The sequence below is a fragment of the Elgaria multicarinata genome, chromosome 14 (genome assembly GCF_023053635.1).
Source record: "Elgaria multicarinata webbii isolate HBS135686 ecotype San Diego chromosome 14, rElgMul1.1.pri, whole genome shotgun sequence".
Classification (NCBI taxonomy): Eukaryota; Metazoa; Chordata; class Lepidosauria; order Squamata; family Anguidae; genus Elgaria; species Elgaria multicarinata.
The window spans coordinates 1,445,595-1,466,063 of NC_086184.1; the positions used below are offsets into that span (position 1 = coordinate 1,445,595).

General features: G+C 58.5%; 1 protein-coding gene across 1 annotated transcript; it reads left to right on the forward strand.

Annotated features, from left to right (window-relative positions):
- Positions 1-1,605: 1,605 nt before the first annotated feature.
- On the forward strand, positions 1,606-20,363 carry VPS9D1 (VPS9 domain containing 1). Its single transcript, XM_063141086.1, has 15 exons — positions 1,606-1,733; positions 5,610-5,679; positions 5,833-5,925; positions 6,281-6,440; positions 6,612-6,723; positions 7,917-7,979; positions 10,094-10,146; positions 10,259-10,346; positions 11,655-11,740; positions 12,062-12,591; positions 13,985-14,114; positions 14,566-14,774; positions 15,006-15,090; positions 16,478-16,582; positions 18,787-20,363. The coding sequence occupies exons 1-15, from the start codon at positions 1,620-1,622 to the stop codon at positions 18,878-18,880; spliced, it is 1,992 nt and encodes a 663-aa protein (XP_062997156.1). The 5' UTR covers positions 1,606-1,619; the 3' UTR covers positions 18,881-20,363.
- The last annotated feature ends 106 nt before the right edge of the window (positions 20,364-20,469 follow it).

Consider the following 20,469-nt stretch of genomic DNA (forward strand, 5'->3'; position numbering starts at 1 on the left):
ATTTGCAGATGACACAAAATTGAGTGGGATAGCTAACACCCGGGAAGACAGAAACAAACTTCAAAGTGACCTTGATAGGCTGGAGTGCTGGGCTGAAAACAACAGAATGAAACTTAATAGGGATAAATGCCAAGTTCTACATCAAGGAAAAAGAAACCAAATGTACAGTTACAAGATGGGGGATACTTGGCTCAGCAATACTACAAACGAGAAGGATCTTGGAATTATTGTACATCACAAGCTGAATATGAGCCAACAGTGTGATGTGGCTGCAAAAAAAGCAAATGCTATTTTGGGCTGCATTAATAGAAGTCTAGCTTCCAAAACATGCGAGGTACTGGTTCCACTTTATTAAGCACTGGTTAGGCCTCATCTAGCATATTGCGTCCAGTTCTGGGCACCACAGTTCAAGAAGGATGCAGACAAGCTGGAGCGTGTTCAGATGAGGGCAATGAGGATGATCAGGGGTCTGGAAACAAAGCCCTATGAAGAGGGACTGCAACAACTGGGCATGTTTAGCCTGGAGAAGAGAAGATGGAGGGGAGACATGAGAGCACTCTTCAAATACTTATTATTTATTTATTTATTTATTACATTTCTATACCGCCCAATAGCCGGAGCTCTCTGGGCGGTTCACAAAATACTTGAAAGGTTGTCACACAGAGGAGGGCCAGGATCTCTTTTCGATCCTCCCAGAGTGCAGGACACGGAATAACGGGCTCAAGTTAAAGGAAGACAGATTCCAGCTGGACATCAGGAAAAACTTCCTGACTGTTAGAGCAGTACGACAATGGAATCAGTTGCCTGGTGAGGTTGTGGGCTCTCCCACACTAGAGGCCTTCAAGAGGCAGCTGGACAGCCCTCTGTCAGGGATGCTGTAGGGTGGATTCCTGCATTGAGCAGGGGGTTGGACTCGATGGCCTTAGAGGCCCCTTCCAACTCTGCTATTCTATGATGCTATGGCTCTTGATACGATCCAGCACGGCTCTTATGTTCCCTATTCCCATGCGAGCATGCATTGAGCACCCAGAACATGCTCAGAGGCACCTTTGTGCTGCAAATGCCATGATCCCCACCCCCGCAAACAGCCAGCTCTTTCGGGACAGCCTTTCCTCCTGGTGCCCTGCAAATGCTTTGGCCTGCCACATCCTGCTGCTTTGAGGGTTTTGCATCCCTCCGAGACGCAGAGGAGGCGTTTCGGCCATTCCCACTGGTGAGTCAGTCCAAGGCTGGCCCCTTCCTAGAAAAGCACTTCTGCGGACCCTCCCCCCTCCCCCCTCCTCTCCCAAATATTGTCTTCCTGCGCCCCACTGCAAGGGGTCCTGCCTGTGGAAGGCGCCCAAAGGAGGAGCCCCCACGGCGCATGCCCCGGGCCAGCCAGCCAGCCAGCCAGCCAAAGGTCGCCCTCGCTCCCTGCTCTGCTCGCCCAGGGAAGCCCTCTGCGAGGTGCCGCCCCGCCCTGCATGCCGCTGGCCAATGGCAAGGCAGTAGGGAGCCCGCCTGGCAAGAGCCCCGCCTCCCTCCGGCCTCACCTGCCCGGCCTCCGGCGCCCTAAGTCGTCCGGCGCCAGCTGCTCCTCTGTGCCTACGTCGCCCGGCTGGGGAGGTTCCGGGCCAGCCATGGCTGCCTCGGCAGCCGCCGCCGCCGCTTCGGACCCAGCGGTGAAGCCGCTGCAGGGCGCCATGAAGCTGGCCAAGGGCGCCCTCGAGCTGGACGCCGGGGATCGGCCGCGGGTGGGTGAGACGGCGGGGAGAGGGGCGGTGTGCGCGCGCGCGTGTGTGTGCGCGCGGGGTCTGCGTACGTGGGGATGCGTCTCCCGTGTCATCTCTTGCGTGGGCAGGGCAGGGCAAGGCAAGGCCGGGCCGGGGTGGCCGCCTCTCTTTCCGTGGCTGGCCCGGACCCTGGCCCCCCCCCGCATTCGGGAGAGGGGCGTCGGGAGGACCCCTGGCCACCCCCGCATTCGGGAGAGGGGCGTCGGGAGGACCCCTGCCCACCTCCGCGGGGCAGCAGCCGGGCAGGGTCGGGCCCCTCCCTCCCTCCCCTCCCCTCCCCTCCCTTCCCCGGTGGACAAAGAGCGGGGCCGGCCGGGCTTCGTGCCTTCTGCGCCAACGGCCGGGCTGCGCCCCAGACCGCGCCCTGCCAGCTCGCCCCTTCTCCCCGGGGCTGCCGTCCGTGGGTGGGGTCCACCGCCCCCCTGCCCCGGAGGCCCCCTGTCCCGGCACGCCTCTCTCTGCCCCTTCTGCTCCTCGCCGTCTGCTTCAAGCTGCTAGTCCCCATGGTGGTGGATGCACTCCGTCCCTTTGCCCCGTGGCCAGCTCACGGCCGGGTGCTGGTGGTGTTATTTAGGTGGCAACATGAGTCCACCACAGTCTTCCCCGATCTGCTCCCCCCCCCCCCCGGCCAGATAAGTTGGACTGCAACACCCATCGTTCTCAGCCAGGAGTGCCAGTAGTCAGGGATGCAAGGAATGTCATCCAAAACATCTGGAGGGCCGCAGGTTGGGGAAGCCTGATCCACGGGGTGCTTCATATCATAGAATCATAGAATAGCAGAGTTGGAAGGGGCCCACAAGGCCATCAAGTCCAACCCCCTGCTCAGTGCAGGAATCTACCCTACAGCATCCCTGACAGATGCTTCTCCAGCTGCCTCTTGAAGGCCTCTAGTGTGGGAGAGCCCACCACCTCCCTAGGGAACTGATTCCATTGTCCTACTGCTCTAACAGACAGGAAGTTTTTCCTGATGTCCAGCTGGAATCTGGCTTCACCGACAGGTAATGGAGCACAGGGTCTCCGTCAATAGTGGGGGATGTGTGGCCCTCCAGATGGGCTTGGACTCCAATTCCCATCAGCACCAGCCAGCATGAGCAATGTTTAAGGGTGATAGGAGTTGGAACCTGGCAACATCTAGAGGGCCACAACCCCTACCCCCCCCCCCCCGGTGCAAATAATCTCAATAAAAGATCTTTTTATATTGTATTTGTGTTTTTAGATTGGTGGTTGTTTTTATGCTCTTCATGATTTTAATTTTTGTGAACTGCCCAGAGAGCTTCAACTATTGGGTGGTATAAAAACGTAATAAATAAATAAAATAAATAGCCAGCCTTGTCTAGCCTGGTGCCCTCCGGAGCTTTCAAACTACAACTCCCATAATTCCTGACCTTTGGCCATGCTGGGTGAGTGGGGGGGTGCTAGGAGTTACAAGCCTTTTCCCTCTCTGAACATGCATAAGATCGTGCCCTTAGTCACCTCCTTCCACCACAGACAGCACCGAAGGGCCGGCCCAGCTCATGCCTGCCTCATGACTCGATGGCCTTGTAGGCCCCTTCCAACTCTGCTATTCTATTCTATGCCCCTAGCATTGCTCTGCGTATGTGGTTGACAGCTGCAGCTGCACAACAGCCTGTGTTTGACTGAAAAGTGAGCAGGGGGCAGAATGAATGAGTAGCACCAAGATGCCGGAGGGCTGCCTGGCGGCCCTACGCTAGCCTGCTGCCCTTGGGTGTAGTGGAGGACACTGTCATAGGAACAGTTGCCCTGGTTTGCACGATTGAACCACCCATGGTTAACCATGGGTTGTTCATGAGTGAGAGTGAGTGTATTGGCCTCTGCCCATTTCTGCTTTCATAGGTTGCTGTTGTGAAGTCCAAACTCAGCACTCTGGATTATTTAGGGTTAAAAACCCTAGAGTTTTAACCCATAGTTTGTTGTTGGGTTAAAACTCTTGGTTGTTTAACCCTAAACAACCCAGAGTGCCTGGTTCATATGGCATGACAACAGCCCACAAATGAGGTGTTCCTGGGTTGTTCACGAAGTGTTTAATCCAGAAATTAGTGTGATGTACAAACCAAGTCCTTGAGTCAAAACAAAGAGAAAGGCAATAGCTGGTGGATGACACCCCAAAAAAAATGCTGTAAAAACTCCAACTGTTATGTATAACAATTTCAAATGAACATTTCATGATATATTTAGATAAAATTCCAAACTGTTGGGTTTGACTGCTTTGCAGCCTACTGGTTTGACCAAAGAGTGGGCTAAAGTTTTCATTTGTTGATTACTGTTCTTAAGCAGCCTTTTGGCATGAAAAAGGAAACGCCTGATAAGCTGACATCTGACGTTTTTTCCTGGTGAACAATTCACTACGTTTGGCCCGGACAGAAGTGAAACTGTTGTTTAATGGAGGAAGAATTCACATTAGTACTGGAATGGAATACCCCATCTAGTGCTTCTCTGTGGAGATCCCCAGAATGGGTACAATACCAGATGCTCGGCCCTAGAGTCATAGAACCATAGCATCATAGAATAGCAGATTGGAAGGGGCCTACAAGGCCATCGAGTCCAACCCCCTGCTCAATGCAGGAATCCACCCTAAAGCATCCCTGACAGATGCTTGTCCAGCTGCCTCTTGAAGGCCTGCAGTGTGGGAGAGCCCACCGCCTCCCTAGGTCACTGGTTCCATTGTCGTACTGCTCTAACAGTCAGGAAGTTTTTCCTGATGTCCAGCCGGAATCTGGCTTCCTTTAACTTGAGCCCATTATTCCATGTCCTGCACTCTGGGAGGATCGAGAAGTGATCCTGGCCCTCCTCTGTGTGACAACCTTTTAAGTATTTGAAGAGTGCTATCATGTCTCCCCTCAATCTCATCTTCTCCAGGCTAAACATGCCCAGTTGTTTCAGTCTCTCCTCAAAGGGCTTTGTTTCCAGACCCCTGATCAACCTGGTTGCCCTCTTCTGAACACGCTCCAGCTTGTCTGCGTCCTTCTTGAATTGTGGAGCCCAGAACTAGACACAATACTCTAGATGAGGCCTAACCAGGGCCGAATAGAGAGGAACCAGGACCTCACGTGATTTGGAAGCTATACTTCTATGGATTTGGAAGCTATACTCCCTGTGGAATCTTAGAATGTGTATCACTTTATGTGCATATTATAAGCTTAGTCCAGCTTTAATTTAATCCTCCTTGTTTATTTAATTTTTATGGGTGTATTGTTCTTTCCTATGCACACTTGAATGTTATGTTAATGTATAATAACACGCTTCTTTGAAATGGTCTTTCATAACAGTTTGGGCATTTCTTGGTGTTGCCCTGAGTTGGTCCATCTAGACCAATATTGTCAACACGGACTGGCAGCAGCGGCTCTCCAGGGCTTTATGCAGGATTTTTTCTGGCTCTACCTGGAGATGCTGTCAGGGATCGAACCTGAGACCTTCTGCAGGCCAAGCAGGGCTTCTTCTGCCACAGAGCCACGGTCCTGTCCCATCCTCAGCGTTGAATTAAGATCTGACTGCCAATCCGCTTGGCTTCTGCATGGGCCGTGCAGGCATTTGCTTCCAGCCCCCGGTCATCTTGTGGGTTTTGAGGCGGGCCTTTCCCAACGAGCGTCCTTATTTATTTGGCTTCAGGATATGATCACCCCAAGTGGCAATATTTACATTTAGGGCAATAGCTCAGTATCAGAGAAGGGCGCCCTAGGGATCCGGCCGCGTGCCCCTCGGATCGCAGCAGCATGTCTTAGGCTGGCCCTGAGGACGGCGCTACTTTGTTACCGGTAGACCTCGCAGGACTTGCGCCCACTGGACTGAATTTCCCCGCTGTCTCCCTGTGTTTGCCAGGAAGCCTATGTGGAATACCTCAAGAGCATCCAGTTCATCTCCCAGGTCCTGCTGGAAGACGCAGCCAAAGGTGGGCCTCGGTTTCTCTGCGGCTGCTTCAGGGTGGAGGAAGGGACTGTGCGACCGGTGATGGGGAGCCTTCGGACGTCTGGCTCGGGGCGGGGTTTCCTTCCCCTTGAGATTGACGGAGGCCCCACGGGGTCCCTGCTCTCCTCCCCTGTAGTGGACGGAAACGATGTGACGCCCGACACCCCCAGGATGCTGAAGGTGGCAGAGCAGTGCCTGGAAAGGGCCAAGAGCAGCGTTGCCAAAATCGGTGAGTGACAGGTGCTTGTCTTCTACATGCCTGCTCCCCCCCCCCCCGTGCCTGCTGTCTCCTCCTCCTCCTCCCAGTGCCAGGCGACCAGGTGGGAGGAGGCTTCTTCGTTGCTAAGTTGCTGTCCCTCAGGGCCCTTTGCCAGGGTACGATGGAGAGGCGGACAGGGGGGCGGATTCTTTCTGAAGCAGCCACCTCCAGGAGAAGCAAAACTTCCCCCAATCAGCCCTTAAGGCAGGCGTGGGCAACTGGTAGCCCTCCAGATGTTTTGGCCTGCAACTTCCATCAGCCCCAACCAAGCTAGCCAATGGTGAGGGATCATGAGAGTTCTTGTGGTTGTTCCTCCCTGTTCCAGGCAAAGCAAAGACCAAGCTGGCGGCGGAAAGAGTTCTGGGCCCTGCTCCTGTCTCCCGACACCGCAGGGTCTTCTCCGATGAAGGCGGCAAGCTGCTACCTTTCCTGCCACCCGAGATGTTCCAGAAGCTGCAGATTACAGAAGTGCAGAGCGCGAGGAAGTAAGTGGGGCCTTGCGGGTGGGTTTGTGCTCAGCCTCAGAGGGAGGGCTGGTGGATCGAGGCCCCCTTTGCGCAGTGGGAGGGCTGGATCCCTGGCAGAGACCGGCGTGCATCTGGCGTGCCACGGAAGGGGGGCTGCAGCCCCCTAAAACACTTCTCCTTCCTGGGCAGGGAGCTCACCCCGCTGGAGGAGGCGTCGCTGCAGAACCAGAAGCTCAAGGCCACCTACGAGGCCCGGCTGGCCCGGCTCAACCCCAACCAGGCCATGCAAAAGACCTCTCTGGCAAGTGGGACCCAGGGCGGGAGGCGGGCTGGCAGGGCCGGAGAATGGGCCTCTCCAGGATTTGGAGTCCCCATGTGAACCCAAGCACTGCAGTAGTGCAGGATTTTGGAGGGCAGGTCACCTCCGAGGATGGGATGGGGCAGCTCATCTTTCTGGCTGAGGAGGTGCCCTGGGCGTGGGCACAGCGCATGGCAAAGCGCTGGCTGGCGCTCTCGGCTTGGGTCTGCTTGCTGTGGCTGTGCCCTCCTCCCTTGCTTTGGAGAGTGGCAGCACCCAGAGGTGCACGTTTCCCACTGCTGGGCTGTGCGCTCACCGCCGTCTGGCTTATCTGCGTGCTGCCTTTCCGTGACAAAAGAAGAAAGAAGGGGTGCTCAAAATAGCCTGCCGTGGCCCAGTTCACATGTCACAACAACCCAGAGAACTTTTTAAGCCTTCGTTGTTGTGAACAAGCCAGCCTGCTGGTGCCTGCTGCATGACCATTCCCACTGTGAGTGGGATCAGCCAAACAGCCCAGGGACGCTCCATCCCTGGGTTGTTTGTTGTGATGTGCAAACCAGGAACTCTGGTTTGTCTCTCTCCAAAAGCTCTGAGTTCCAAAAGCTCAAAAAACAGTGTTTACAGCACTCGAAAAAAGAAGGAAATATTATTGTTCTTGGAGACTAGGAAATTCAAAAAGAACATAAATTGGCTCCTGAAGAAGGAGGTGATTCCTCCGAAACGCATAGAGCATAATAAATTTGCTTCTGTCCTGAGCACCGGAGTTTGCCTCCTCCTTTGCCATCTCTCCATACAAGCCAGAGAACTAACCCACGGTTTGTTCTTGTATAGCCACTTCCGGTCGCCACAGCAACAGCTGGGCAGTTGCCCCTGCTCACTTGTTCACAAGAACCCAGGGGTTGGGGTTGTTGTTTTATAAAAAAACACCCTGGGTTGTGGGAACAACGATACGTAGCAAAAACTGACGACTGCATTGACCACTTCATAAGGCAGCACGGAACGTCGTAACAAGTATTTCGTCATCCATGGAAAAAGGGGCCCAGTCAGATTTTGCGGGTGCGTCTTCAGTGGAGGGCTTTTGAGCCCTATTCCCTCTTTCTTCCTGTCCACACACACACACACACACACACACCCCGATCACTCCCGTCTCTTCAGTGTATTGAGCTATTTCTTCAGTGCCCATCTCTGCTTCACAGACTCTTTCGCTGCAACGTCAAATGATGGAGAATTTGGTGGTTGCAAAGGCCCGGGAAGAGACCGTATCCTTTGTGCTCTTGCTGCAGGGGAGGTGGTGGAATCGCCCTTCAGCTGTCCTGGGGTGGGGAGGGGCTCCTGAGCCGCCTGGCCCTCTGAATTTCGGAAGCTGCATGATGGTGCAACGTCTCTCAGGGATGAAACCTTGCAGCCCTTTTTGCTCCTGGGGGGCAGGGGCTAGCCACACCCACACCCACCCACCCACCCACCCACACCTGGCCAGATTCTCTCTGCTCTGGAGCTATTCGGTGGGGGTGTTGTATGCGAGACACTTCGTCTAGCCAGGATGTCAATATTTGTGTCTCTGCTGTCCTGAGGTTTTCAAGGTGAGGGAAGAAGGTTGACAAACGGGCACCCCTGCCGAGAGATGCTACAAAGAGAGAGAGAGAGAGAGTCAGGAAACCGGGGAAGGCGCTTGGCCGCTTTACCCTGACGCGGGGTGGGCTGGGGGCAGAGTCCTGGCAGACTTTGGGACGGGCGTGAGACATCTTGCTGTTTTAAATCTGTATGAACCTCTGCATTGCTGCTCAGTTTTACCCTGGTTGTGCTGTTCTATTGTGTTTTTATAGTGTGGTTTGTTTCATACGTTGATGCGCGTCTGCTGGTTTTAACTGTTGTGAACTGCCCAGAGAGCTTCAGCTATTGGGTGGCATAGAAATGCAGTCAATCAGTCAACCAAGGGAGCGGCTTCTTCAGCAGAATGGTCTCTCCCTCCTGCTCAAGGGCTTTGGCAAGAGTGGAGAGTTCCGGCAGGCCCCGGAGCTGGTCCTAGGAAGAGGAGCCCAAAGGGCCTTCTGGTCAGCTGTCCAGCATCCCGCGGTGGCCAGCCAGGGGCCTGCAGGCAGCCCACACGCAGCTCCCCACGGAAGGGGCCCCTCCCGGCGTCGCTTCCCAGCAGCTGCTCTTGGGTGGCTTTCCGGCCTGGGGAGGCTGCCCCTGGCCTTCAGCACTCCTGGCCGTTGACGGGCCACCTTCTCCATGAATTGGTCTTGCTAGGTGACTAGCCCAGCCTTGGCCACATTTGGCATCCTCCATTTGTGTTGGACTACGACTCCCCCCACAACGTGGCCATGCTGGCAAGGAGTGATGGGACTTTTAGTCCAGCACCTCTGGAGGGCACCAGGTTGGGGAAGTCTGGGATAGATAATCCCAGGTCTCTCTGGCCAACCCTGGCGGCTCCTGGGGCATTCCCACGTTACCTGTTGTCCTGGTGACGTTTGAGAACAGCTAAGAGGAATCCCTTGCAGGGCGGCCCTGTGCTGGTGGGTCACAGGTAGAGGGCAGAGGGGGGCTTCTTATTCGAACGCTTACCCTGGTTAAAAGGGGGGGGGTGCAGGAAAGTCAGAACGTCATGAACCGAGGCCCCTTTGCCAGGGGTGATGAACCTGTGGCCGGACTACAACTCCCATCACGCTGGGTGGGGCTGGTGGGACGTTTGAGCCCCCATCCCTCTCCTTTGCCCTCCTAGCTAAGCTGGAATAGTGGGGAGCGAACGGAGGCCCTGGGAGGGTGGGGGAGTTGCCTTGGGGGAGGGCCACAACAGCTGGGAGAGGTGAGACGCTGCCACCCACACCTGGAGGGCGCCAGGCTGGGGGAGGCTGAGCCCGAGGGGAGCGCCTTCCAGCCCTCCTCTTCCTGCCTCCTTTTTTTTTGTTTTGGTGCTTGAGAGGCCCCCCCCACTGTCCTCTTTCCCCCCTTCATGTTGCTGCTGTTGCTCCAGGTTCAATGTGCCCAGTTTGCTCAGTCCTTCCTGCAGGATTGACCCCGAAGGCCTCCTCCTCCTCCTCCTCCTCCTCCTCCTCCTCCTCGCTGCCTCTGCCACTCCCCACTGCCCCTTTTCTCCCTTCTCTGAGTGGCTGCGAGGTCGGGGGCAGACCAGCCGGACCTCCGTCCCTGCCCTCCCAGGGAGCCCCGTCGACCCAGATAACTCGAAGTGGACTTTGTCCTGCATACGGCCGTGTTTACCTGGCTGGCAGCAGGTGACCCCTGCTGCTGCCGCCGCTGCTGCCAGAGGACTGGGCCTCTGGATTCCTTGGGGGGGGGCGTGGTCCCTTTGGTGGTGGGCGTGGGGGGGGGGCTGCCGCGTTGCCTGTGAAACCTTAACTCTGCTCCACCCCAGCTCCAGAGGAAGATGGAAGAGCGCCGGCTGAGGCTGCAGGAGGCTGCCAACAGGCGAGTGCATGTGGCTGGGCCTCTTCCCCCCCCCCCCCGCCCCACAGACCAGGAGGGGAGGGCGCGGCCCCCTGCTTCTCCCTTGACCCTCGCGTGTGCTTGCGTCCCTCAGGAGGTTCTCCAGCAACGCCGTGCTGACCACAGAAGAGCAGGAGCAGCGGGCCATCTACGCCGCCGTGTTGGAGTATGAGCAGGACCACGTACGTGGGGGCCGTGGGGGGCCGAGGGGCTCTGCCTGCTTGTCCGCCTTGCGCCACCGAGGCTCCAGTTTGAAAGAATTCGTGGTTGTTTTTAAGCGGGCCCCCAGGAGAGACGGCGGGAGGCCTCGGCATGGGACTGGGGTGCAGGTTAACGCGCCCCCCTCTGGGCTCTAAGGGGAGGGGGGCGCTTGGGGGCTCAGGGGCTTGGCATTGCTGCACGTCCAGCACAGCCTCGAGGAATTCTTATAAGGGGAAAAGGTCGGGAACGCCGCGTTTATTTGTGTTCAGATGTAAAAATCAGATCTCTCTGTGTCTCTTTTGCACACAAAGAAGGGCGCCAGTTGCCAAGGTGGCTGCTCTGGCGTTGCCTGTGGGAGCCTGGAGTGGGGAGAGGATGCCGAGGGTGGGGCTGATGGTCGGCTCGCTGCTCTGTGTGGGTGCAGCGCTCCTGCTCAAAGAGGCCGGCTCCGGCCTTTAGCCCGTCCGCCCGCCCTCTCCCAACGCCTCCTGGCAGACGCCTCCGTTAGCTGGCCTTCAGGCCCCTGTCCAGAGGGAGGGCAGCTCTTCAAGGAGAGGTCCAGAATGCCTGAGGTCTCCAGAGTCGTGGCCCTGGCCAAATTAATCCCCCCCGCCCGCCCCGGGACGCTGGCGTGCCGCAAAGCGAAGGGCTGCCTTCCGGCACCGTCTTCCTTTCAGTTCAGAGTCACGGGCTTCCTGCGTTGGAGCCCAGAGCCCACCGCTGCCTTGGACTTAAGTTTGTGGGCCTGTTACTTTTCTTTTAATTCCACCGCTTTGCCTTCTGGGAGGCGAGTGCTCTGTGACCAGCCGCAGCAGCCATTTTGTGAGAGCACCCACGACAATATCAAAATTCCAAATGCGCCCACCCGCCCCAAAGGGCCGGGGGTCCTCTGCTCTGCCCTCGGGGTGACAGTCTGGAGGCGGCACTCGCTTGCGGCATCGGGCCTCAGGGCTGTTCTTGGTTTGAGGGAAATCGGGCTCTTTCATCTTGGGCCCGTGGAGCGGTCCTTCGGCCCGTGTCTGGCCACGCGTGGTTTTCTCAAAGAGGCGTCATTGTCTTGGAGGTCTGCTCTGGCTGGGGGTCCTTTGCAGGAGATATGCGCGCCGTGCGCGTGACGGAGCAGCGGCCACGGGACGCCCTCCCCGTGGCAGAGTGTCGCTCTCTCACTTTCACACGCACATTTCACACGCGCATTCGTACGACGTGAAGTTTGAATAGGGTGCAATTGAACTTGTGCAAAAGGCTGCTCTGACCGGAGGGTGTTTTCCCTCCTCTGCTCTCCCCCGCAGGAGTGGCCGAGGGCGTGGAAGGCCCAGATGAAGAAGAGCCCCGACGACCTGGCCCTGGTGCCCAAACTCATCTCCCACCTCCTCAGGTACGAAGCGGGCGGCTGCAGCTTCCGCCCTCTGAAGGCTTGCTTTCCGGAGCTCTCCCCTTTGCAGCTGCCGAATGCCGAGGAGAAATGGGATGTCAAGGATTGGGGCCCAGGGGGCGGGGGGCAGGAAAGTGGGCGTTGCGATGAACCGTAGTCTGAGCGCCTTTCAGAAGCTTTGACTCCTGAGTGACGTCCTGGTCTGGGTGTTAAGAGAGAAGGGGGTGCTGTCCAGCAGTCCTCGTTGCTAACGGGGCCTTCTTCGTGGTGACCCCTCTTCATTAATGAGGCCCCTTCCTTCCTTCCTTCCTTCCCCCCCCCCAGCTTTGCAGATCACCCCATCTGCCAATTGCTGAAGAAGCTCCAGTGCTCGGTCTACAGCCGCCTCTATCCGCTCGTGAGCCGGAGCCCAGCGGACGACCGGCTGGCCGGGCGGGTCTCCCGCGGCTTGTCCCTCTCCTCCTCGCTGGACGCGGAGGCCTTCCTGCCGCCGGCTCCCGAGGGCCGGCGGCTGCGCGCTTCCCAGAGCCTGCACTCCATGTTCTCCGTCCAGGAAAACAACAAGCTGAACCTGTGCCACAGCCTCTCCGCCACGCCCTTCATCGAGGACGAGGGCCTGAGCGGCCCGTGGCCGAGGGAGGCCCGCAGCCCCGCCGAGGGACCCAGCCCCGCTGGCGGAGAGGCGCCCCCTGCTCCCCTGGCCGACAGGGAGAGCTCCTTCGAAGACCTCGAGCGGTTCCTGTCTGCCTCCGAGGCCTGGCCCTCGGGGGCCCTGCGCGAGACCCCGGCTGGGAGGAAGGGCTCCCGGCACGAGCACCTCAAGGCGGTCGTGAAGGAGATCCACAACTCCGTCGGTGAGCGGCTGATCCATGTTGGGGGGGGGCAGGGGACTTTGGTGTGTGGAAGCACAGCGGGGGTGAGGAGACCCACTTCCACGGGGTGGCTGCAAGAAAGCGTAGGGGAAGTGGTGACGGCCACCCATTTGGATGGCTTTAAAAGGGGGTTGGATGAACTCCTGGAGGAGGAGACGGCTCTTGAGGGCTACCAGCCCCGACGGTTGTGGGCTGTCTCTATTATCCGAGGCAGTAAGCCTGTGTGCACCAGTTGCTGGGGAACATGGGTGGGAGGGTGCTGTTGCACCGTCTCCTGCTTTGTTAGTCTCTGGCCGACGGCTGATTGGCCCCTGTGTGTGAATTGAGTGCTGGACTAGAAGGACCCTCGGTCTGATCGAGCATCAGGGCTCTTCTTAATTCGAGGCCAGGAATTCTGGCCCCGTCCCTGCCACGCTTTCGGCCATTCCCCAACTCTTTCATTTTTGCTTATACCGACCGTTGATTTAAAGTAGTAATGGACTGCGTATCCCATCTCTGCTGAGTACATAAGCAGAGCGAAAAGTCCCGAATTCCCCAGGCCAACACCCTCCATGTGGGTTGGACTGCAACTCCCATCATTCCCAGCCTAGGAATGATGGGAGTTGCAGTCCAACATGCCTGGAGGGTGCCTGGTTAGAGGAGGCTGAGCCAGTTCAATATTCCGCAAGGCTCTCTGGACACCAGAGGGCAGCCCTGCCTCGGGGGCCTCCGCCGTCGGCAGCTCTACCTACCTGTGCCTGACGCCTGCACCGGTCCCCTTACCACCACCACCACCCCGAAAAGGTGTGTTGCTCTGTATTTGGGAGGTTCCACTCTCCCCGCCCCCCCACTGGTGGCTGATTTGTGGCACCCGTGGTCCTAAGAAGAAGAGCGCTGAGGCTGGGTCAGACCAAAGGCCTGTCTAGTCTGTTCGCACCGTGGCTGCCCGCAGGAAACCCACGAGTAACGGCACCTTCTTGCTGCTGTTCCCCAGAAACTGGCATTAAGGGGCACGTTGCCCCTGATCCTGGGGAGAGCAGATGCCCACCAGTCGTGACTAGTAGCCCTCGATGGCCTCACGCTCCGTGGATTTGCCCAGTCCTCCATGGAAGCCCTCCAAATTGATGGCCATCACGACCTCTGGTGGTAGCCCTAGTTTCACACTGTGCTGGGTGGAGAAGCCCTTCCTGTGATCTGTCCTGGATCTCCCCACAAATCAGCTCTGTTGGAGTTCCAACCTTCTGAGCAGCAGGGCAGACAAGAAACACCCCCACCCCCAGATCTGGCGTCCCCTTGCTAGCGCCCCGTTGGCGGATGTCGGGCCTACTGGTCTCGCCCTTCCCAGGCCGCCCCGCTCGAAGAGTTTCTTTCCAGCCTGAGCCCTTTCTCTCCCCAGACAGACTTCTGTCGCTGACTTTGCTGGCCTTCGAGGGCCTCAACACGGCGGCCTCCAAGGACCAGTGCGTGGCGCGGCTGGAGGAAACCTTCTTTGCCCCGCTCTGGGCTCCCCTCCTGGCTGTCTACAGGTGAGCAGCGGGACGTCGCTTCTGGTGGAAATCGCGCTGGCCCCGTGGCGTCGGCCGCGTTGGCACTCTTCCTGGCGCATCGGCGGCTGCGAGGTCTTGCAGTAGCCCTGCCCTGGGGGGCAACCCAGCCTCGGATTGGTGTGGGAGGGCAGGAAGGAGGCCGGATGGTCACTCGACCCGGCTCCTCCCGCCCACTGGGTCTCGGGCACAAGGAGTCGGGTCGGGTTTGCGGATGAACTGAGAAAGGGCAAACGCCGCTGCTCTTGAGATCGCCTGGCATTGCAGGCTTAGATCAGGCTTCCACGACCGGCCGCCCTTCTGGTGTGTTGGACGACAACTCCCAGCAACCCCCAGCCAGGTTTGCAAGCTGGGGGGATGCTGGGACTCGTAGCCCAACACGCCACAAGGCCGGCTTGAGCGGCTTCTGCTCCCCTCTCTCTCCGGCATTTAGGAATGTCTACAAAACCCGGGAAGCGTCCCTGGCCAGGAGCATGGAGCTGCACAGGAACAGCCCCCCCGCCGACCTCGGCATCGCTTCCAAACTCCTCCCCCAGGGGAACCGGCCTGGCGGGGGCAGATCCGACCCTTACGGCGCCGCTGTGCAGGAACTGAGGCTGCTTCCTCTGGGCAGCTGCCCTCAGAAGAAGCTGGAATGCATCGGTGAGCAGGGACGGGAAGGAGGCGATCGCTCCCCCAGCGCACTCGCGGCCGTCCGCCGGAAGCAGCCCTGGGGGAGCCTCTGCAGGGGTCTTTCGCAGATGCCGGGGCCGAAGCGGGGGCCTTCTGTGCCCTCCGCAGGGGCTCCGCCTCTGAGCTCCGGCCCTCCCTTGCTGGGGGTCAAGGGCCACGCGGAGTCGGTTTGCCCCACGTCCCGCCTCTTCTGCCTTGCAGTGCGGACGCTGCGCATCATCTGTGAATGTGCCGAGGAGTACTGGGGGGGCTGCGAGGCGAAGGCCCAGCCGGCCTCGGCTGCCATGTGAGTAGTACCACCGCAACCCGGGCCCTGGCAAAGGGGCAGCCTGCAGGGTGGGTGGGTGGGTGGCTAGGCAGACGCGTGCTCGGGGCCGGGTCAGACGTGGGCTGTGAGAAGGGTCTGCCCCCTTTCTCGGAAGTGGCAATGATGGGGGGGATTTTCCCTTCCGACAAAGGCCGTCCTCGACCTTGGGGGGGGGGAGACGTCTGCATCTCCAGGCAAAGCCATGGTGTCAGGCGCTCGGCTGCAGGCGCTCGGCTGCACGCAGCGGGGTGGGGTGGGGGGGCTGGCTGTGACGGATCCCTTCCGACAGCCAGGCTCCCTGCTGGGCCAGACCCGCGCGTCTGCTGGGGGCCGGGGCTGAGCCGGCCTGTCTCGGGCCTTGGGATCTGTCACAGAGACTTAGCCGGTGAGCGACGGAAGGGTGGAGGAGGAAACGAGAGCTGGGCCGACACCGCAGCCGGGAGCAGGGGCGGGGTGGTGGTGTGTGACACAGGACTGGACCTGGTCAGGGTTCGAGGCGGATCCTGGCTGCACCGGGCCAGGCAGGGCTCTGAGCCGCGAGACAAGCGCTGAGCCAAGGGAGGAGAAGGCCTCCCGGGGAGGAGGGCAGCGGAAGCTGCCTTATCCTGACTCAGGCCCTGGGTCTCCACCCGGTAGCCTGCACCCTCCAGGGCCCTCCAGGGCTCCAGGCAGGAGTTTTTCCAGCTCTAGTAAGGGAGGGTTGAGCTGGAGACCATCTGGCTGCAAAGCAGGAGCTCTGCCACGGAGCTTTGGCCCCTCAGAGCAGGCACCCTTGCAGGGTTGCACCATCAGGACCGCTCCATGGCGTCTCTCTCTGTCCCTCAAGGCTGGGGCAACTTGCCGGCTGGCTGGCTGGCTCCAGAGCCCCCTTTGGACAACTGGCTGGGAGGGGGGGACCACTGGCGAGTGTGTGCCAGAAGTGGGGGCCCCTTGGGCAGCAGGCTGCCCTTGTGCCTGTCCTCGCCCCCCTGCCTTCTCGTTCCCCTCGTCCCTTTTGCTGACGCCAGCTCCTTCCCACCCCGTGGCCTTGCTGAGATGCATCTTGCCCCTCAATCCTTGCCAAGGAGGCGCCCTGCTGATGGACCAAGGAGCCTTCTCTGCAGAGAGATTGACCCCAGCAAGAGGGTGGGGGCTCCCCACCCCTTCCCACACAAGGGTTCTCACACAGAGCTCTGAGTTTGGGGTGTGTGTGTGCTTAGACATGAGCACCTCTGTAGCCATGTCTTTGCCATCACAAAGCGTGTTGGGCAGGCGAAGGCCTGCGCGTTGCTGAGCCAGACCGCTTGCCCCTGGGCGCAGCGTGTGCTGAGCCTGGCCGTGGTGGGGCGTTTGATCCTCCTCCTCCTCCTCCTCTTCCCCGCTGCAGTGGGGCTGACGACCTCCTTCCCATCCTGTCCTATGTGGTGCTGAAGAGCCACCTGCCACAGCTGGTCTCGGAGTGCGCTGCGCTGGAGGAGTTTATCCACGAAGGGTAGGTGCTGCTGGGCCCGTTGGGGCTTCCTCTGGAGGCAGGATCGTGATCGTTGGGCCTGTTCAGACAACTCGCTAAGCCATGGTTAGGCGGCTTTTGCAGCAACCGGTTAGTGAGCGTCTTTAAACCATGGTTATGTAGCCACCGTGGTTAGGAACGGTTCACACGAGGCACGCGAAGCCATAAGGTTTAGCTCAACACGCTTTCACCACCGTGTCGTCTGAACAGGGTCAATGACTCCCCAGGGCTTCAGACAGTTTTCCCCCTGGAGGTCAAACCTGGGCCTTCTGCACACACCACCTCCACACGTGTCGGCACACAGCGGCCATCGCAGGATCCCTTCCTGCGCCAGTTGTCTTGAGCCTGGGCCGGTGCACCAGCTCATCCCGCGCCAAGTGGTGTGCCGGCCACCCCCACCCCACCCCTCCCCCGTCCGAGTTTCGGCTGCCTTGCATGGGGGCTGAGTCCCAGCACCGCCACCTCGGGCTGTCAGCTCCACTTACACGGCTTGGTAGCTCCCGAGATGGAGCAAGTCGTGGCCGGCATGTGGGCGAGACGGCTGAGACATAACCAGGCAGGACAGGCGTGCAGGGGAGGGCGGCTTGGCTCAGGAAGGGGCCGGAGCCTCACTGCAGCTGTGGAGGATGCCTCGTGGCCGGGCCTGGGCTGAGCCGGGCCTTTCGAGGCTTTGCTCTCTCTCTCTTCCACCTGGGCCGTGTTCCCTTTGCAACTCCATGCCCTTCAGAACTGGCGTTGAGCCCCCGGCAGCTATCCTGAGCCAGACTAGAGGCCTGCTGCGTGGTGACCGATGGACCGGTCACGAACTCCACTGTCCCGCCTCTCTTTAGCTTTCCCCTCCAGACGAGTTGGACTGCAATTCCCATCACCCCCCTATGCTGCCATGCTGGCTGAGGAACGTAGCCCAACCATCAGGAGGGCACCAAATTCAGGAAGGTCACAAAATGCACCGCTTTCGGCACCGTGGGCCCTCCAGTTCTTTTGAACTACAACTCATCATCTCTTGCCATTGGCCAAGCTGGCTGGGACTGATGGGAGTTGTAGTCCAACAGACCTGGCTGCCTAGCCCTGCACTAGTTAGTATATCTTTGCCCCTTTGCTTCCTGAGCTGATGTAACACAAAAGATATGTAAACTGCAAAAAGCTGAACAGGGAAAACTGGAAAAATACAAGTAAAATACAATGCACGCACCCCCACCCCCATCAAAAAAAGATTAATCACAGTGGCATTAACTATTAAAAGACAGGTGGAACAATGCTCGCTTCATTATTGTTCTGTCCCCTGGCGGGACTTGAAGCACGACCAGCTGGGCCTGTTTGTTATCTGATTAAGTGTCTTTGCTGCCTGCTGTTCCGTCTTGAAAGACTCCGGAGGGGAGCGGAGCAGCGCTGCAATGTCGTTCCACCACTAGCCTTGCACTGATTCGCAGGCTCGGTTTTTGTTTTGAATGTCTACTTGAACTAAGAGTTCTCTGCGACTATAGGTCCCCCAAAAGGAGGCTGTGTGTGTGTGTGTGTCCCTTCTGGATCGGACCCAAGGTACATCTACTCCATGGTTCTGTTCCCCCTTGTGGACAAGCAGGTGTCTTTGGGGGGCTCCCAAGCAGGTGTGGAGGGCAACGGCGGCAGCCTCCCCATCCTACTGCTGAATGTTCACAGCATCTGTCATCCAGGTGTTTGCAACTGCTTCTAAAGCGGGAGGCTCCATCTGGCCCTCGTGACTGAGAGCCACGGGACACCCTCCACGAATCCCTCTCACGCCCTCCTAAAGCCGCCGAAGCGAACAGCCGCCTCCACATCCAGTGGCAGCGGGTTCCACAAATTTAACTACAGGTTGTGGGAAGGAGCGTTTGATCTTGCCCGTCCTAGATCTACTGCCAGTCAGTGGATTTGCCTTAAATGCTCATATTCTGAAGGAGAGAAATCCGTTTCTCTCTCTCCACCCCCCCCCACTATATATAGCAGCCTCCTCCAACCTGGCACCCCCAGATGTGTTGGACTGCAATTTCTATCATCCCCAGCTAAAACAGCCGTTGGGGGAGGATGCACTATACTATCCATTAAGATGCTCCACCTTGGCTTGAAAAGCCACAAAAGCTTGAGCTGCCTCCCTTGAGCATCCCTGGTCCCTTCTCCCGCCCCCCCCCTCCGGATGCTGAAGGGGTGGGCCTCTTTTTTCCTCACAGGTACCTGATCGGGGAGGAAGGGTACTGCCTGACGTCTCTGCAAAGCGCCCTCTCCTACGTGGAATCCCTGCACCGGCCCGTCCTCGAGAAGTAGCTGAGCTCCCGGTTAGGTCGCTCAAAGGACCTCCATCCTCCCTGGCACGGGATTGCTCCTCTCCTGCCGCTCTGCTCCCAGGCGAGATGCAGCCGGAGACCTTCTCTTCCAGAACGGGCCGCCGCTGCCGCCGCCACCTCTCCCCTGCCTGCTGAAAAGGCCTTGCAGCGCTCCCTGGGCCTTGACCTCTGTGCAATATTTCTTCCCCTTTTTTTGCAGGGGGACGGGAAGGCTGGCACCCTTTGTGTTAACTAGAAACGCCGTCAGATGTGCCCCTGATCCTCTCTAGTAGGAATAGGGTGGGATCGGTCACATCCTTGGCTTTAAGGGATGGTCCGCCTGAGCCTGGAGTCTGTTTGCACCCGTGAGCGTTCAGGGAGGGGGAGGCTGCGTCCCCTCTCCCACTTCCCTGAGGAGGATCTGCAGCTCCCTCGCCACGTTTGCTGCCACGTCCAAGGGAAACGAGAACCTCTGCCCATTTCCTGCAGCCCCCCTTCTAGCAAGCGTCAGCCAGGTCGGGCGTGGGCTGCCCCTGGATCTCTTCCCCCCCCCCCATCTGCCTGACCCCTCTTGTATTTCTGCTTTCACTCCACGGGTCTACTGAGGAGGGGGATTGTCCCTGTGAAGTCCAGAGGGCAAACCTTTCTCCTGCTTGACCCGGAGCCACTGCTGGAATTTTAACTGTGAGTTAAGGGAACTTTGTGTGTGTGTATGTGTGTGTGTGTGTGTACATGTTCACCTGCACTTGACAAAGGGGATGAGATTGTCCACTCCCCACCCACTCCGAAATGTGATCTGTGTAGGATTAAGAGACTGGGAGTTTTGTTTGGCACTGTCTGAAGATGAAGGGATGGACCTTAAAAGAGAAGTGTGCGTGCGTGCGTGCGTGCGTGCGTGCATGCGTTTTCCTTGTCAGGGTTTGCGTAGTAATACTGAACGTGAGCTCGCAGCCAGAGGGCAGGGGCCAAGCAGAGAGTGAGCAGCTGTGATCTCTGGATGAATTTGCACAAATCCGCTGGGACTTTTTCTGGTGCTGCGGTTGAGCGAAACGGCAGCTACATTTCATGGGACAGCCGTCTGAGTCTTTGGAAGAGCCCCGCGTTCCCTGTCTGGGTCAAAGGGGACGCTACAAGCCCCAGGATGGAGGACGTTTGGGCAGGGTGGAGGGGGAAGAGTGGGTGCGGTCCCCCCCCTTATGAACCACAAAGCTGAGTGTGGGGGGTGGGGGTGACACCAGCTCCTATCCTGAGAAGGCATCCTGGCTTCTGTTTGGGGGGGGACGACAACATGGGGAGCACTCAAGCCCTACGCTGCAGGAACCCGGCTGCTGCTGCTAGTGGCACTTCTCGTGTGTGTGTCCCCCCTGCCCCCCGCCAAGCCATCCGTGGCCCTGGAGGGTCAATATCCGGTTCTTCTCCTGACCAGTTTCCCGGCTTCGCTCTCGGAGGCTGTTCTGTAATAAACACTCCTGCCTGCTCCACAAGTCGTGTTCTTTGGGAAGTGGCGATGGAGGGAGCATGGAATGGGCGGCGGGTGTGGGTGTGTGTGGGTGTGCGTGCACGGCGTGAGCACTTTTCTCCAGGAGCATT

Bases quoted from the DNA above. Each gene is read 5' to 3' on its own strand.
- VPS9D1 (XM_063141086.1), top strand. From the start codon at position 1,620: ATGGCTGCCTCGGCAGCCGCCGCCGCCGCTTCGGACCCAGCGGTGAAG. The intron at 5,680-5,832 runs GTGGGCCTCGGT...CCTCCCCTGTAG, and splicing joins GCTGGAAGACGCAGCCAAAG to TGGACGGAAACGATGTGACG. The intron at 12,592-13,984 runs GTGAGCGGCTGA...TTCTCTCCCCAG, and splicing joins GGAGATCCACAACTCCGTCG to ACAGACTTCTGTCGCTGACT.